At 39.9% G+C, this 19,469-nt stretch overlaps 1 protein-coding gene across 1 annotated transcript; it reads right to left on the bottom strand.

Moving 5' to 3' along the window:
- Positions 1-1,465: 1,465 nt before the first annotated feature.
- kcnk5b (potassium channel, subfamily K, member 5b) lies at positions 1,466-12,799 on the bottom strand. The gene is made up of 5 exons (XM_079830306.1): positions 12,504-12,799; positions 9,163-9,274; positions 5,762-5,928; positions 5,503-5,671; positions 1,466-3,909 (listed from the first exon to the last, which is right to left on the bottom strand). The coding sequence occupies exons 1-5, from the start codon at positions 12,687-12,689 to the stop codon at positions 3,215-3,217; spliced, it is 1,329 nt and encodes a 442-aa protein (XP_079686432.1). The 5' UTR covers positions 12,690-12,799; the 3' UTR covers positions 1,466-3,214.
- Positions 12,800-19,469: the final 6,670 nt, after the last annotated feature.

Here is a 19,469-nt window from a genome sequence, read left to right as displayed (position 1 = left end):
ACAGAAATTCCGGAAAATACACTGATAATGTGTCACTGCCAGTGACCTTCTGTAATCTGTGCACACGTTCACACAAATCCCGTAGAGATCCCGTAAAGACATATGATGTGTAATGTCTCCTCAGTCTCAAGTTTGCTTATGATCTGCGATCTCTCTCTCTCAAGCACGTCCATGCATTTTTTTCTAATTCATAAAATATCTGATCATAAAATAGCGATTCGTCTTCTGTGTTCATCAAATCATATACAGGGTTTAGAATGGTATGAGCATTTATGACTGAACAAATTATGACTGAACGTTTGATTTTTGAGTGAACTAAGAAGTGGCTGGAAAGTCACAGTCACATTATCGAAACGTTGGCGAAATTTTGCGGGCAAAGTAGGTCTATTGTTCATTGTCAATGCATGAAGCGCCACTTACTCAGAAATCACTTCTAAAACAAGCAGCTTTGTATTGTTAAACACAAAAGTTGTGTGTTCATTTCAACAAACTTGGATCCGGTGACTAATCTACATAGGGACATTTTCAAGTAGTGCTCCAAGTTAAATTCCCAATCACGTCGATTACTACTAAGATGACTATATTTCGCCCGTGGAATTTCGTAAAAGCGACCACGCCTTAATTTGAACTGTACAGGAGTCCTCCATGTTGGAGGTGCTGTTGACCTCTAAGTGATTGAGACTGTATTCCTCAGGATAGCAGTAATGGAGCTGCTGTTTTTTGCAGGGTTGAAAAAGGTTAGGCTACAGACTGAAAAAGACGCCTTATGAATACTATACAGAACACTGAACTGACCAACTGCCATTGGCACTGCCATCTGTATAATTGTTTATTCGCATCAGAGCATAACTATGACTGTACTTTTGGCAGTTGCATAAACATTCAAACTACTTGAGGTTTTGCCTTTTTACTTGACTTGCAAATATGCAAATACAAATATGCACTGCATGGCAACAGTTAAAGCATCAAGAGAAACATTCATAATAAATATAGGACCAAAGCGCAAGTTAAGTTCACATCCATAATTCTGTTTTATGAAGGGATATAAGGACTGTATCACACCAGCAATGTTGCAAAATATTTAACATGAAAATGTACAAGTAGGGCTGCTGAAGACTGTCTAAATGTAAATAAATTAACTGATGTCTAAATGTTACTGAAGCAAATCTGAGTAATTTAACTCATTTTTGTCATCCGTTTTCATATCGTGGAAGTAAATGCTGCATTATGTATGTTTACGCTTTGGGTTCATTTTTAACCTTTGAACACTAAACATTTAATAAAATCTGAATTTAAAAACACTTATGCAATCATTAGTTTTGTTATGAACTTTACTATGCTTGGAAAAACAATTTTACAGTTAACTGATGATAATAATGGAATTCAAATGCGCTTTTATCTTATGTCGAAGATGTGTTTTTAGAAATGTTGTAAATGCAAATGGGAAGAACTTAACTAAGAACTTGGTTGTTCATCATTCTCAGTCATGTTTAATAACTAATTTCATCACTTCTGCAAACAGACCGGATGTTGTTTGGCAACAGCAGATAAGAGATTGTGAAAAAAATACTTTTTATTATAAAAAGTGGCATACAAAACACAAAATACAAAAGAATAATCAATGGCAAAATTCTTGAGCAAAATCCATAATCAGTCAGGTGGTAAGATCAAGTTACGTCCCATAACGCATCTTCCATAGAGAAATCTTTCATGAGGAGGCAATTTTCTGAAAGCCTGAGAAGATGCTTCCTCAGTAGGCCCATGTTTAAATATTTAAATGCATCCAAAGTGCAAGTTGAACAGCCACTGAACTGCTACAGCATTCAAGACAGAAGGTATGCTCAAGAATTCAGAATACATAAACTATATGGCATGCTATTTGCAGTATGCAAATATAGCAAAAACAACCTACAACATTTGGCAAAATGTTCAGTCTAATGAAATGACACCGCGTGGAATACTGTATCCCACAATGCAGTGAGATCAACTTTAGTGAGTATATAATAGTGAGGAAGCACTATTAAATGCACAATACAAACAGCTCTTTCTTGAATAGATAAAATTCTTATAAATGGGTAACAGAATAAAACTCACCGATTTATACATACAATGAGGTCATCTGACAATAACAGCATTATACTCATTCTGCATGGTGTTTCACTATTTTTAAAAGGATGTTCCAGGTTCAATAGAACTTTAAGGTGATGTTAATTTTCTATTCCATCCATCTATACTAAATATGGATATAGACACAATCTCATCTTAACATTGAATTGATTCCCTCTGACAATATTGCAATGGTATCAAAACCTTGCTCTGTTTGTTTGAGCATCCCGACACAAGCATATTGGTTCAACCAATGGCGTGAATTGAGAGCGGGGCTATCTGTTTGTCCAACTAAGACACAAGTAATATTTGTGAAACCTGCTTGAAAAGTCATTATTTTTGCAAATTCTTTGGTCAACTGCACAGTTAGCAGTGCGCTAGTATTCCATTCCAAACATAGCCAGAGATTTGTCCTAACTGTCATTTTGGTAACATAAATCTAGAGAAAGAATGAAAAACCCATGGTTAAAACCACTGTGCCACACCCAACCTGTCCAATGTCTGTGAAGGTCCAGGGCAAGGAAGGAAATCTGTTTCATTTCCTCTGCCAACCCTCATATCCTTATCTTGGTCACAGACTGGCTGCAAGACCCTGTGTGATACCTGAACGTTTTTCAATACTGTGAAAAGCAATGAACACTTTTGCAGCTTGCCTTGGCAAGAGGATGCACCTGTCTGCAGATCAGAGCAACATTCTTGGGTCTTGAAGTTACAGTCTTTTTAGTTCCTCTAGTGCTCCTGATAGTATCAGCTCAGTCATAATGATCTTCACATCTGTCGCATTTTCTTCAGTCTTTTAGACCTTGCAGATAAGTCTCTTCTTCAACCAATGCCTTTTCCCTTCCTTAATACATAGTCTTCCGATACTTTAGACACTGAGAATCTTGATCCCCTACTAATGATTTAAAGCAGAGCTGAATTGCTTTTGAAGACATTGTAGATCAGTTCTTCAAACTACAACTTTGTAGATCAGTCTTTTCTTCAACCAATACTTTTTCGCTTTAACTAATAGTCTTCGGTACTGTAGCCATGGATAATCTTGATCCCCTACTACTGATTTAAAGCAGACCTGAATTGTTTTCGAAGGCATTGTAGATCAGCCTCTTCTTCAACCAATGCTTTTTCTCTTCCCTAATAAATGATCTTCTGATACTTTGGACACTGAGAATCTTGAACCCCTATTACTGGTAGTAATGGTAGGGCTTTGAACGGGGCTCTGAAAGATTGATGGGTCAGATTTTCTGGTTTCCCATGCACACTGTCCAACCTTTGGGTCTTTTCGGTCTCTGTGGTGCGCTTTCAGTAGTGTCTGTTCCTCTTGGTGGTTGTTGTTGAGGCCATCTATTGACTCTCCAGAAATATCCATGCGCATGTTCGCACTGACGCTGAACCGCCGTTTCAGTCGAGGAGAGTGATCGAGTGGGATGACCAGGCCCTGCAGTAGGTCACTGCAGCTCTTGGACCGTGCCAGTTCCTCCTCCTGCTTCTTCCTTCTCTCATCTGCTCCGATAGCTCGGATGACATCGGTGTAGTCTTCCACCTTCTCAGACATGAAATCAAAGATGTCGATGACTCCAGTGAGAGGCTGCAGCTTCTGTGTTTTTTTTACTACTTTTTTTTCCGGCATGTCATCAATGGGCAGCTTGTGGCGTCTCAGCCTCCTTTTCTTCAGAACTTTATGAGCCTCGACCACCATATGCACATTCCAGCTGAAGAACAGCGATAACCAGGCAAGACCCAGGCAGATCCATAGATGCACAGAGAATCTGTAGAGAATCGGGTAGTTGTTTTTTGAGTTCACACCTATACAGAAACAAAGTGAATTTCCTTTATTCAAAACATAAGCAGCATGTGTTTATACAGAATCACAAATCGCAGGAAACAACGCAACAGACACTCGTAAGTTGACTAGTGTATGGTGGACAGAACGAGGCGAACCCAAGATTTGCGCTACATCTCAGATTAATAGTGGAGCAAATCTTTTTTTTTTAAGGTACGCCCCCTCTCCACTGGGCTCAAAGAGTAGGATATACCAGGGGTTTTCTAACGTCTTAATGCCAAAAACCCAATTCAGTATTTTCACATTATGAGAGGCGGCTTTCTGTGTGCATGCTTCAGATGTTTGCTCACAGAAAACAGTTCACAGCTGCTCAGTTCTCTTTTGCATCTTCTTGCACTTTAACGATTTAAAAATGACATTAAAATACTCACAGGAATAGATAAGCAGAATCAATTTTAATTTTAGACAAGTATCTGATTCCTGACCTTAAGTATCTAATTCCATAATTGGAATAATTTTTTTAATTTATCTATGCAATACATTATTCCAAAGCAGCTCTACATAAAAAAGTGCCTTGGGTCAATGACAATGCATTTGGACACAAAAATATGCACATTATTTCCTTTTTAGAAACATTTATAAATGCATGACATATATCAATTTATTCTATAAAACTGATTTCAATTTCATTAATTTTTAGTACATTTAAATACATATTTTTTGTTTTGATATCTTAAACCCGCAAAATGTCAGGTGGTGCAACTGTCCGATCAAATGAACAGACTAAAATAAAATTAAAAATTAATAAATTGACAAGGTAATAAGAGTAAACATGATAATGCATCATCCAGAGGACCCCAACTCATCCTTATGGAAGAGTAAAAACTGCTCATTTCAAGTATGGGTAGGTTGGTACATTTTCCATGTCAGGTGGTACAACTACAGTATATACATATACATTTGGTTGTACCGTCTGACATAAAAACAGTCAAATGAATTTAAACACTTTGAAATGTTATTAAACAACTAAGTGTTCAAACACATTGTCCATGACAATGACAAACATGAAAAATATGCTTTACATCAGTTCTGAAAAGATTAATTTCTTTGTTTTCAAACGTTAAACCATTGAGGTTTTATTTTGGCAGAAAACCACAGGAAGACCTTATCGCTTCTCTTTGTTGACAACAACAGATTTATAAACAATTGTCATGATGAATGTTGCATTCCTAAATGCAAATTATAAGCGATTCAAACACACAGCACTTGCAGAGTTAGCATGGTTGGAACAAACATGAAAATCAACTCAAAAATGTGTCACGGAGCACAAAAAGCTTTTGCCATGGCCATCCCAGTTCCCTGACCTGAACCCTATAGAAAATTACTGGGGTGAACTAAAGAGAAGCAGCACCCACATGGTGATGAAAATTTTATTTTTATGCATCAAAGGCATTTAAAAACTTTTAGAATTTTCTTTAAATCAGTCAAATCGGTTTAATCTGTCTTTCCACAGACCTCCAAGCACCCGTTTACAGCCATTTGGAGGTACCACAGTTAGACTTTTTTGAAAAAAAAAGAAAAAGTTTGCAACAAAAAAACTGCACAAATCTACTTACCAGCTACATAGTCACCAAAACCAACAGTCGTCATGGTGGTGAAAGAGAAATACAGGCCTTCCAAGTAAGTCCAGTCCTCAATAGTCATGAACACAAAGGCTGGGATGATCAAGTGAACCAGGAAACCCCATAAAAGGAATACAATGGTGCAGATGAACTGTACTTTTTTCTGTAGTGAAGGAGAAACATGAACAGGGAAATGTTAAAACCATTGTTTTCATCTTTAGAGAAGTGAAGGCTCTGATCATGATATTCTTACCACAGTGAGGCCTCTGTGGAGGAGCACCTGACTCAGGCGTTTTGCCCTGCCGGCAAAGAATGTACCCAGTTCACTTATCCAGGTGAGGCAAAGAGGAATGCCAAAGAGTCCATACAAGATACAGAATATACGGCCTCCATTTGTCTTCGGAGCAACATTACCATAACCTGAAATCATTGAGTAAACAAGTCCATGTTAAATATTTGTCATTAGGAGATCTGAGAACCATTATTGTACATACAAATCCTAGTGACACTCAATTCAATCTTCTACTAAAAATAATGCTTTGACACTGAAAACTAAAGATTTAATCTTTTTACCCTGCAAATCATTATTTTAAGAATGAATTGTGCCCTGACAACATTCCCAGCTTACTCACGGTTAAATCAACATTATAGCATTTCAATTTTGCAAATCGAATCAACGTTAATATCTAGATGTTTCAACTTCTTACTTTTGATTCAATATTGATTTATAAATACTTTGTTAACCTTTTCAGACCTTAGCAATAAACATTGTTTCAATGTTGAAAAAAAAAATTCAACTGACTTCATTTCAATCTCAATTCAACATTAAAGGTTGGTCACATCCCAGCTGGTTCTCTTATAATACTACTTATAAACGTTCATGTTCTAAAGGGATGCGGCGATCCGATACTCAGTATTGGCATCCGTACGATATGGACCTTTTATTTGTCGGATTGGGTCCAATACTGTGCATTATTGGTTTTTACTGTTAAAGGGTTAGTTCACTCAAAAATGAAAATGATGTCATTAATTACTCACTCTCATACCGTTCCAAACCCGCAAGACCTGCGTTCATCTTCGGAACACAAATTAAGATATTTTTGATGAAATCCGAGAGCACTCTGACCCCTCCATGGACAGAAATTTAAATTAACATTTTCAAGCCCCAGAAAGGTAGTAAAGACATCGTTAAAATAGTCCATGTGACTCCAGTGGTTCAACTTTAATTTTATGAAGTGTAGAGGATACTTTTTGTGCGCAAAAAACAAACAAAAATAACAACTTTATTCAATAATTTCTTCAAGTCTATGTCAGTCTCCTACGCAGTTTACGTTGGCCAGCTCCTGCATCAGCATTATTGGTTACATACAGTAACCAGCAACAACCCCCTTTCATAAAGCACACGTGCCTCTCACTCTAGGCTGGTCGCTATCATGGTTGATTTGACGGGAGTCACACGCATGACGCATGGAGTCACAGGACGGATTATTCGCCTTAGCAATCATGTTGGAAAAAAAAAATGAACATAATGTAGCGACGGCAGGTTTAGGGAAAATAGCGCAGTAAAAGTACAGATACAGCACTTAAAATCAAGTAGTCACGGCGGGCTAGTGATGTTACCGGTGTTATTCCTGAACACTAACACCGACTATCGCAGCAAGCCTATTACCCATTATTATCAATCTAAATTAATCTACTGCAAAATATAGGAGCTGGTAACTGGGCCGTAACAAGCCGGTGTGTTTTGTATCACAAGTGCAGTGTTCTCATTCCTACGTAATAATCAAGGAACTTGGGTGCAGCATGCGCAATGATATTACGCAGCACCTGAAAATAGGCTAACTTCCATCAACATAACCAACGTGACAACCTGCTTGCACAGAGAGCATGCTGGTGACTATTTTAAGGTGCTGCGTAATATCATTGCGCCGCTGCACCCATGGTACGGCAGCAAAGTTCCTTAATTATTACGCAGGAATGAGAGTATAGTTCCTAGCCATATTGGCCTAGAAAATCTCAACTTTTCATTTTCCGTCTGTCTTAGTACACGATGTAACTACAGAAGATTCAAGTTTTAAATAGGAAAAATATCAAATCTTTGGTCATTTTTTTAACGGTTTAATCAGATTCAATTATCTATGCTAAGCTATGCTAAAAGTAGAGTTGTTCCGATTTCGATACTAGTATCGGAAATATCTCCGATACCACAACAAATTCTGGCATCGGTATCGGTGAGTACTTGAACCCATGTACCGATCCGATACCATTTTCTTAAACAAGACCTAGTTATGACCGCTAGCTTTGCCTAACCACTGCGTGGTTCTTCTTCGCTGCTCAGAATGCATTGCAAACACAGGAAGTTGTGCTGTGTTACCACAAGCAACCACTGTTTAGAGCAGCAAAAGAAGTAATGAAAACGCGTTAGCTATGTCCGCTGTTTAGCAGTATTTCGTCTCTGTGTGGATGGCGGGCGCCCGCGCGCACACACACGCGCGTGACACTCGCTCGCTGTCTTTGTCCTCCCCCAGTTGCTCTACCTCTACGTGCGTTTTTACAGTCTATGGTCACTATATGAGGACACGGACGCATAAACCGTCACTTCATGAGAATTTACTGTGTCATATAATGAACACAGACACTCAATGACGTGACATCTTCACGGCAACCCGTCAAAATAAAAGTTTGGTTTAACGTGAAGAAATTCTGAATATATTGGGCTACTGTTGTAGCCTACAGTAGATTTATCTACGTCTCTATGTAATAATAATAATACGTCTCTGCTAATAATAATAATGCCTAGATGGTTGTAAAGAGATTATTTTCTGATTAATATATATTTTTATATATTCCTACATTTATTCGTTGCACTGTTTTTTATACAGTTATATTGTAAAACTAAAATACCTTTTTCAGTTTGCAGTGTTAGATTTGTGGCTGCATTTGAAGTTCAAGAAAAATAAATAATATTACTGTCAAATGCATGTCAGATAATAAAAATACTGTAATAAATACAGTAGTTCACCATGTTCATGTTTTATTAAGGGATAAGTCTGAAGCACACCATAAGATAATTCTAGCAATTCATACAGGGCTAGTAGTATATATAGATACACACCCAGGTATCGGATCAGTACTCGGTATCGGAAAGGGGAAAAGGGTATTGGAACATCTCTAGCTAAAAGTGCCACCGCCAGACCCGGAGATCGGCTGAATGGATTCGAAAACGGTTAAACTCAACTGTTTAACTCTAGGGGAGTTGGAAAATGAGCCTATTTTCAAAAAAAGTGGAGTGTTCCTTTAAGGTAATAATCCGCAAAATTTAGAAAAAAACTAAATTGTGTCTAAAATATACACAATATTAACTTATATCTTGAACTTGTATAAAATCACATTTGCACTCATGTGATTCGGGGAAAAAACAGCACTCGCGTGATATTGCGCTCATTACTTATGTGATAACTATTGCTTAACTATATCATGATAAGACAAAAACTCATCCAGGGGGATTTCTGCACTTATCTTGAATTTTAGGGGCATTCAGACTGCATTCTATAGGCTACATCACACAACGAGTTGTTGCCCAACTTCATGTTAGCCACCAATCAATGTTTTGAAACGTAAGATTAACTTGTATGTCTCTATAGGAATATCTACCTATGGTAGTGATGACCGTGGCAGCAAAAATAACTGCATTTTCCCAACTCCAGTTGTTGAACTGTTTCTTTGCTGTTACAGTCACGCCTCTTCCAGCCGCCTCAGCCACAACCTGATGTTGAAACAGAAAACAGAATATTAACTATAATACATAAAAATAAATACAAATGCCAATTGAGCACACTGTGAACGGAGTATGAAACTAGAAGAGAAATACACAAAGTTTGTATGTAAACAATGGGGATGAAAGAAAAATTCTACACCTTTACCTTTAGGGTCAGAGGTGTAAATTATTTGAGTAAATGTCATTAGTTACTGTACTTAAGTATCTTTGTGGCTACTTTGTAGTTGCACTACAGTATCAAAGAGTGAGTATCAAAGAGTGAGTAACAAAGACACTGAGTATCAAATATATTAGCAACTTTTACTCTCTACTTTACATTTTTGAACAAATAAATGTACTTTTTACTCCAATACATTTGTGATGAGTTACACATTACATTTTGCATGGCACCTAACTTTTTTTGTAGCAGTTTTTTTTCTGCTATAAAGAAGTGATATTGCCATCTATGGGCATTGAAGGTACTATATCTTGTTTGTTTTGCCTTTACTTGCACACACTTGTCAACAAGGCTACTTTATGTGAATGTGAGTGCATTAGCAGGTAGTTGCTGAATCGCAGGTGTTTGATTTATGAGATGAGGACATGACTACAGCACAGGTGATGAGGCCGAAACCAGCACATCCAGTGCAAGTAGACTTCTTTCTTTTACTATTTAATTTTTACTTAACATTATTTTATTTATCTGCTATATTGATGAGACCTTTTTTTGAAGGATATTGGTTTACTTATGGCCTTTTTGTGCAATTGAGCTTAACTGAGACTTGAGAGTTTGTAGATGTTTAAGAGGCTGTTGTGTTGACCTTGATTTATTGCAATATTGAGGTGTTCGTTTTATTTCGATTTTAGAAAATAAACATGATTTCTCATCTCACCCGCATGTTTCTTGGGTGTTGAGCACTAGTGCATCTTTGCATCCATTCAGTATGAGTAAAATATTTAAGTACTGTTAAAATCAGATACTCCAAGACTTTTACATAAGTCGTATTGGAATTGGTGACTTGTAACTTGTAATAGAGTCCATTTTCGATGTAAGGTATCTGTACTTCTACTCAAGTATGCTTCCGTTTAGGGTTTATTTCATTTGTGTTCCAAATCACATTAGTAGCTATAGAAACCGGTTTCCACCTCAGAGTAAAAAGGTAACGGTGACCTTACTTCTTGATACTGACTTTATATCTCACAACTGTGACAATTTAAATGTTATTCTGTGATAGAAACTTCATTTCTTATTTTACACGTAATCTAACGGTTAACCATTTTATTTTTTACTCAGAGACGGAAACAGGCTTCCATACGTCAGACAGTCAAAACAACAGGAAAAGAGGAAGAGTGTTTAGTGTTTGTGGAGATATCAGCAAAATAAACCCATGTCTTCATATACACAAGTTAGGCTGACTGCAGCCATGCTTTACTATCTCTGCAGACGGTAAACATGGCTATTTAAATGCCTAATTTAGCGACTACTTCAACAAACACACCCAACCCAAATTGACTAAAAGAGTACTACGCCCTAGTACAGCCTTGATCTCCTTCTGACTTTATATGTCACTGAAACATCTAATTTAAATGTACAGTTCTTATTCCTTTAAATTACAGCAAAAACAACTACTACTGAGCATCTTCCAGCTCACTTAAAAATTACAGTATATTACATTCTTAAAAAATAAAGGTTCTTTATTGGCATCTATGGTTCCACTGAATAAAAGATTCTTTATAGTGGAATATGGTTCTATAGATTATTAAAATGTTAAGAAAGGTTCGCTGAAAGGTTCTTTGGGGAAGCAAATGGTACTTCTATGGCACCACTGCGAAACCATCTCAATGTTGTGGTATGAAAACCCGTAGAACAGGCTTTCTTTGCCACATGTTACATCACGCCTAAGAAACATAAATATGTCGGGTTTTTACATGTTTTTAAAAATCATGTTAAGCGCTAAGGTCAAATTTAACAATCGAATAATTAGAGCCTTAGAGATTCTAAATGAAATGTTACAGTATTTAAAATATTAGTATAGCCTAGAGTTATACAGGTCAGTGTAGACTGTAAACATACAATCCCAAAAAAAAACTGAAAACACAACTATTTACATAAAAAGTAATATTTATGTTTTAAAAGTTGAGATCAGTGAAGATAGTACACGTGATGCCATTGTTGCTGTCCGTATCAACAGCCCCTACTGTAAATTAAATCCTAAATGTTGTGAAACAAGTATCTGCACTAATGTCCACAGGAATGTCATTGTTCTTATAGTTTGACTGAATTTAAACTAGTTCATCTTTTCAGTAATTATTTGGTAGCCTCTGCAATGGTATTGACGGGTTCCTCTCTATTGTGGTACATGTTCTCTTGTGACAAATGAAACATCTGTGGTTACCATGAGATAAGCAGGCATATCCCGTTTCAAACATGTAATTTGTTTAGATACTATACAAAAGTGCATAAGCCAACTGGTTTGTTGACTATCTATTAACAAATGAACCAGAATGAGATGTGACAGAAAATGTTGTTAAATGTAAGTTATGAGTAGACTTAAAACTTATGATACTAGGTGGAGTGAAAGGGGTCGTTTATGTCACAAAATTCTCTCAATTCATTTGGAAAATATAGTACTAAGATTAGGACTAGAAGTTTGAAGGTAGTTTTGAATAGCAACAAACAGTAACAAAGCGAAACAATCATAAACAAGCTTGCTTTGTTTTCGTTCAACAAAGCACGTGGGCGCGCGCTTTCTCGTGGTATACTTTGTAGCGCACGAGTGTGTAGGCTACAATATGACTGGCAAAGGCACATTCCTTAGAATGACTTCGCCACTTTTATTGCCCATGGGGGGAGAAAGTCTACAAACACGAAACAGCGCGATCGGTATTTTTTTTTTTTTTTTTACGATCGCGAACCCCGTCACCTCCAAAAATGTTACACGGTTTAGACAAAGTTTAGCTTTGTTTCGTATAGGACTTCTGAAGGACGAAGGTTCTGTATGCATAAATGAGTAACAAAACCAGGTAAAAAAAAAATTCAGAAATTCGCTCTATTTAGATGTGAACTTTCCTAGTCGATTGTGCTCGAGAAGCAGCAACGTTAAATGTTACACGTCGGCAATAATCGATTCTTATAATAAACACTTTGAAAACACAGAAACTCTTGGGAAAAGTTTTCGTGAAATGTAGCTAATAACCACCAACCCGTTTACTTGTGGAATCAAATTATGCAGCTTACCTCAATGATCTCATCCAGAACCTGTTCACTTAAACAAGGATATTTATTTTTTAAATAGTTAGTTTTGTTTTTATAATCGTCCACAGCTGATGTCAAATTCGGCTCTTCGAGGATTTGAAATATCGCGGCTCCGATGGACAAGTAGAAAATGATGACTGAGGTCAAAATAGGTCCTTTGTCTGCCATAATATTGAAGTAAGCTACTTCCTTTTTTCCTGCTCAGTTACATCCAAATAACAAGCACTGAAGTCGCCTAAGTTTCTGGTGTTGTGTTACTTAAACGTAATGATGAGGGTGAGGAGGAAGTGGAATTCGGAACCACGCCTGCAAGTGTAAACGCGAGGAGTGTCTGCCTGTCCGGATTTGCTAGAGGCTACGATTTTTCCTGAGCATTTCTTTGGTTTTTGGGTTTGGTTTTCAGTGACGTAAGTATATGAACACATAGATAGCAAAGAGAACCCAGAACGAACACTCTTCTTAGTCATTTTGAACTTTTAAGGCGTTTTTAATTAATGTATGAAGTCAGTTCTCCACGAGTTTTCACACACAGGTGTCATACTGCAGAGTATAGTACTACTTTAAAAAAAAAAAAAAAATCCTTCTAATGGTGTTTTCTCTAGCTCTGACCTAGCACCTGGTTCTTACTGGTGGAAAGGGGATAAGCAATGCCATACAGAAGAATAATTTGTCTAGAACATGTTTATAATCTAAAGAGCACTTTTCCACTATAAAGAATGTTTTGTCCAATGGAATGGTTCTAATGCTGTTTAAGGCTCCTCATGGAACCTTTGATGCCAAAAAAAAAAAAAAAGTGTTTTTTTTTTGTTTGTTTTTTTGAAAACTACTGTCTTGAATGTAAATTTGTTTTAAATTTTGTTCAATGTTATTCAATTATATTCATGCATTTCTAAATGTGGCAAGGGTCCAACTTTTTTAAAAGTTTTTAGAAGGAAATGTGAGTCAAAGTCTCATCTCCGTGTGAACACCGGACACCTAACAACACTCTTCCTTCTTCACACCTGAAAAAAGCTATTAAAAGTTTGGGGGATTTTTTCACAATATCCTGTGACCTTTAAATAGAAAACGCAAAAGCCTGTGTGAATTGAAAGTCAAATTCCCAAATCCCAAACAGGAACTCATGCCCACAGCGTAGTGGAAATCCTCCTCCTTTTGTAATGGGATGGGGAAGGGGGCTCTTCATGCGTGCCTGAGCATTGCCACTCCTTTGCAGATGTCAAAATATCCTTCACGTGGCATGTTCAGTCTTGTTGCGTGTGCTGCAAGTGTAAACTTAATGCTTAAAGGGAAGGTTAAACCAAAAATGAAAATTGCATCATTTACTCATCCTCATGTTTTCCAAACCTATATGCATTTATTTATTCTGTAAATCACAAAAGGAGATATTTTGAAAAATGTTTTTTCTTTTTTTTTGCCTTCTACAATAAAAGTCAGTGGGGTCGTAATAGTCGTAAATTGTCATTTTCGTTTCAGACACAATATATCCAGCAAGAATGCTTTTGTATATTTATGAAGTTGCATATAATCTGAAAATTTTTGCAGTATAACCAACATTTATAGTGCTTTCTGTTCAAAACAGAGATTTACTGATAAACTTTTTGCAGTATAGCACACGTAAAATGAAATAACATATTTCTGTGATATATTTAATATCATTATTATAGTTCACAAATTAAAACATTAATTTTTTATTGAACATTATGTTTTTATTTAAAAGGTTTATCAATTCATAAACACACGTTGGATAGAAAATTATGCGATGTGATGTGAAACATCATTGATTTGGTTTATAATTTTCAAACTATTCTAACTGGTGCTTTCTGGTTATTACAAATCATTAATTTGCCAGCTAGATAACATTACCTTGGTACCTCAGTCAGCACAATAGGCAACAATGTTCAATATTTTCAACATCGGGATTTGGAATATTCTTATTGTCAAGCCCTTGTTATGTATTTGAGAAAGCAGGTAAATGTATAAGGTCAGTGCATTTAGAGTCAGACTTACCACATTTAAAAATACCAAACATTAACAGACATTGTTACAAAATATCACTATTTCAAAGACAAATGTTATAATAGACGCAATTATTGTGTCACTCAACAGGAACAAATTATGACAGCACCAGAAGTGATTTCACTCCCATTTGGAATGGTTTTCTTACCACAGGAAAAGTTGGATGTTGAATGTCTATTGCGTAGTGGTAATGAGGTATTTACAGAGATATTGAATTCTTCACTAAATTTAGCGCAATTCATGGCCTTTTTCTGTCAGTTCCACTGCATGTTGGAGCGCCAAACTCTCAGACATACTAACATCATCCAGAGGTTCCTGTTTTATTGTGACGGAAATTCTGGATGGTAGAAGCTCTCTTGACGGAAAGGAATGAGGCTTGTTCTGTGCCAGTGTGCAGATGGATGCATGGGATGCCAGCAGCATTTTCAGCTGTTCCTTCTCCTGTTGCAGGCAGCTCACCTGCCTCTGCAGCATGACCTGCTCCATGTGCAGGCGCTCAGTCTCCTGAAAACAAATTCACAGCTGGTTCTCATTAGCATGTGCTGCTGGTAATTACTTAACAGTACCAGATTTCACTGAAACACACGGCTGGATTGTCCAATGGAAGTATTGTTTAAATTTCCCAATTCATAGTATTCACGTTACGTCACACTCTTTGGAACGCCCACCTGAAGGGCAAAACAAGGCTTTCCTTCATTGCTCACCAGTAATTTTAACAGATTTGTAGAAAGTACTAGTAAAGCCAGAGTATAAACACAATGTGCAGTTTCTCGTTAAGTGCTTTTCCTTAGGAAACAATTGTAAAGAATGTGTTGCATTCATATTCTGGGCTCATCTGCATTGTATGTATCGTCGGTACTCAGTAGGGTTTATACCGAATTTCATCTTTTAATACCGCATATTTTCACGTTTAGTGTTGTAGAATGTTCTGCTTTTTTGTGTGAAATATATGGATCAAGCACCCAAAACTTGCAATTTGGTCACATATTTTAGGTTCTCTTTCATAGGTTCACTCGACGCTGCGTCACTTTAATGATGTAATGGGACGCCCTCTGGGTGTGCCGATTGTCTGAAGCCCTTATAGAATCACGCCAATTGATTGGCTGATGGCGCGCACGTCGCCCCACCTGACGAAGTCACCTATATTAGCGCGCGCGCGCCATCTGCTCCTCAGATTTCTCTGCCTTCACGAAGCGGCCATTTCATGCCCTTCGGTTCTCGATTTTTCTAGCCCAAAATTCTAGGATTCAGTCGATATATACCTCAGCACTTCAGCGACCGCGGATTGTGGAACTTTGTTCTCCTTGTGGTGAAGTGCTATGGAATTCCGACGTTGCCCACCGCCGTGCACTCGCTTCATCGCGATCGACAATCCCCACAGTAAGTGTGTTAAATGTCTGGGATGTCCTCACGCACGCGACGCGGTTCAGGGGTTCTCTAACTGTAAATACTGCGATAACCTCCTTCTCAAAACCCTCCGCTCGAGGCTCGCGGTTTTTGAGAGGGAGTCATCCGTTTTTCCCCGTCGCGCTCCCGAGGCCGCGCAGGCCTCTCTTGGATCCGCGACCTGGGCTTCGGATGTAGAGCTCGAGGATGTGGAGTGCGAGCAGACAGGCCTCGCCCTTTCTCTCCCTCTCTCCCCCGAGCATGTGCGTGGGACTCCGCCTGTGGAATACTCGCATGATTATCTCTGTCCCAGCCCGGAGACACGCGATGCGGTTTCCTTCGGGCTGGAGGATGTCATTTTCACTGCAGCATGCGACTCGGAGGATTTCGGTGCTGCAAATACTGACGACGCTCTCCCGCCAAGCGGCCAGGAAGCGCGGCCATCAGCGGCATATGACGGGCTCGTGGATGTACTCGCCCGCACTACACAGAAGCTCGCGATCGAGTGGCCGGAGCTCTCCGGCCCCGTCGGGGATAGATGCGTTCGCGCATCCATGGCCCAATCTGAAACTCTATGCGTTCCCGCCCATCAAGCTGATTCCGGCAGTTCTGTACAGAGTAAGGGAGAGTGTGGCCAGCCTCCTGCTGGTGGCTCCACACTGGCAATCCCAGACTTGGTTCTCGGAGATGGTTCTCCTCCTGGACTCCTCCCCATGGGAGATACCGGTCAGGAAAGACCTTTTGACACAACTTCAGGGCAGGATTTGGCACCCTCACCCGGAGATTTGGAAGTTGTGGGTATGGCCCATCAAGGGCCAACGACACTAAACGCTGGTCTTTCTGCGGACGTTGAGGAGATCATTGCTAATGCAAGAGCCCCCTCCACAAGGAAGCTCTATTCCTCCAAGTTGAGGGTCTTTGAGTCGTGGTGCTCGACTCATGCAGCAGATCCAGTTAACTGCCCGGTTGGCTCGGTTCTGGAGTTCCTGCAAGAGAAGTTTGCTGCTGGAGCAGCGGCCACCACCCTTCGGGTCTATGTCGCAGCTATAGCTGCCGGTAGGGAGTCGGACAAAATCCCTCTAGGCAAGCATAGACTGGTTTCATCTTTCATGCGAGGGGTTAAGCGCCTGAGACCAGCACGCTCCCCTGGTATTCCCTCTTGGGACCTCTCCGTGGTCCTTGAAGGGCTAACTTTGGCTCCATTTGAGCCTTTGGAGTCAGCTCCTGAGCGAATTCTGACTCTCAAAGTTGCTCTTTTGTTAGCTCTGTCTTCTTTGAAACGAGTGGGCGATCTACAGGCTCTCTCTGTTAACGGGACCTGTATGGATTTTGCCCCTGGCCTAGTCAAGGTTACCTTAAGACCTAGGCCGGGTTATGTGCCCAAAGTTTTGTCCACGTCATTTCGCTCTCAGGTTATTACTCTTCACTCCTTTCACCCCCCTCCGTTTTGCTCGGAGGAAGAAGAGAAACTTCATTTGCTCTGCCCAGTTCGAGCGTTGAAGTGTTATGTTGACCGTTCTGACGGGTGGAGGAAATCTAACCAGCTGTTGGTGTGCTTCGGTGCTGGCCGCCGCGGGCTTGCCGCTTCGAAGCAAAGGGTTTCCCATTGGGTGACAGAAGCTATTTCCTTAGCTTATGAGGTGCGTGGTTTACCTTCACCTCTTGATATTAGAGCGCATTCTACCAGAGGTGTGGCTTCCTCTCAAGCACTTTTTAGAGGGGCTCTTTTGGAGGATATTTGTGTAGCGGCAGGTTGGTCCTCTCCGCACACTTTTGTGAGATTCTATAGTTTGGATCTCGACATGGCTCCGGGTTTGCATGTCCTGTCTGCTTAACCTAGTCATGCAGGTTATCTGCTGTTCTTTGAGCCAGATACGGCAGCGCTTTAGCTTGGCGTGTTTGGTATATCGTTCCCATTACGTCATTAAAGTGACGCAGCGTCGAGTGAACCTATGAAAGAGAACGTCTCAGGTTACTTGCGTAACCTATGTTCTCTGAGTAGGGAATGAGACACTGCGTACGCTGCCAAGCTCCTCGCGCTGCCGACAGGCCTTCCTTTTCGGCAGAGAAATCTGAGGAGCAGATGGCGCGCGCGCTAATATAGGTGACTACGCCAGGTGGGGCGACGTGCGCGCCATCAGCCAATCAATTGGCGTGATTCTATAAAAGGGCTTCAGACAATCGGCACACCCAGAGGGCGTCCCATTACATCATTAAAGTGACGCAGCGTCTCGTTCCCTACTCAGAGAACATAGGTTACGCAAGTAACCTGAGACGTTTTTCTTCTTTTGAGAAGTGAAACGGATGAAAAATTTACAGTCCTGTTCTACTGTTCTATGGATGTTTTGCTCTCCAGGTCTCCGTGTTGTTAAAGGGTTAGTCCACCGAAAAAGGAAAATTCTGTTATCAACTCACTCATGTCGTTCCAAACCTATAAAACTTTTGTTAATCTTCGGAACTGTTAGGATCTTGTCTTGTTTCATTGTGTTTTTGTTAATGTGTCTTGGTTTCATGTATACCCTTTCAGGGCACATCTACACGACAATGATGTACTAAAAACAGAAATGTTTTCCTTTTCCATATTTTGTATAAAGAGGACAACATTGTCAAAACGATCCCCGTTCACACTGATCCACAGATTTTAGTTGAAATCAGTGTTGTGTAAACTGCCCCTTAGTTTAGTCTTCATTGTGCCCTAGTACGTATCCTTAGTTACTGATTACGTTCACCTGTCTCTGAAGGACTGTTTCCTTCTCCATTTGGAAATGTGGAAAATGTGCTCTACAATGAGGCATGCTGGGACAAGGAAAAACACCAAAACATCTCTTCTGGAGTGATCCTCGGCCAGATGCTGCTGTTGATGGAGCATTACTGTTCTTATGCAGAGTTCGTAGACTACACCTTGTTGCCGCGCAGATCCTCCCCCACTGTGGGAGTCGTCGAGAACAACAACACCATCTCCAACTCCATGTTCCATCAACAGCAGCAATTGTTGCCCACTTCAGACAGGACTCATCTTCCCAGCCCCGATTGTCCTGGACAGCATGGGAGATCTTCCGCCGCAAATTTGAATTTGACTCATGAGCCCACCACGGATATTGAGCCAGAGTTTGCTCCTGTCACTGATGGAGCCAGCTTCCACAACCTGTTAGACGATCTTCTCCCACCGTCACCTGCCCACCCTGTTGTTTCCATCACTGTTGGCTCTGCCTTGTCCCTCGAACCTCTAAATGATCCACTTCTATTCTGTCATCTGTCAACCCCTTGTATCCATCACCGCTGGCTCCGCCCAGTCTCCAGGACTCACCTACTCTGCTAGTGTTGTGCAGCTGCTTGGCTAAGCCCCTGCCACAGACTCCCACCAACTGTCCACCAGCCAAGCTCTGCAAGACGGATCCCCTGGCTTCAACTCAGGCCTCCATGCCCATGACTCCACCTAGCCCTGTCAGGCCATTGGCTCCACCTTGGCTATGCACATCCTTGGCTCCACAATGGTCCGATGTCACTCGGGCTCCACCAGGCTCCCTCTTCCCTCCGGCTGTGCCT

Source organism: Gobio gobio (genome assembly GCF_949357685.1).
Source record: "Gobio gobio genome assembly, chromosome: 12".
Lineage (NCBI taxonomy): Eukaryota > Metazoa > Chordata > Actinopteri > Cypriniformes > Gobionidae > Gobio > Gobio gobio.
Note: the sequence above shows the minus strand (reverse complement) of the source record. Positions and strands in the feature narration are given on the sequence as shown.

Coding starts and splice junctions, on each gene's coding strand:
- kcnk5b (XM_079830306.1), bottom strand. CDS start 12,689: ATGGCAGACAAAGGACCTATTTTGACCTCAGTCATCATTTTCTACTTG. Junction 9,275..12,503: donor TTCTGGATGAGATCATTGAG/GTAAGCTGCATA, acceptor TTTCAACATCAG/GTTGTGGCTGAGGCGGCTGG. Junction 5,672..5,761: donor TCCACAGAGGCCTCACTGTG/GTAAGAATATCA, acceptor CCTTCACTACAG/AAAAAAGTACAGTTCATCTG.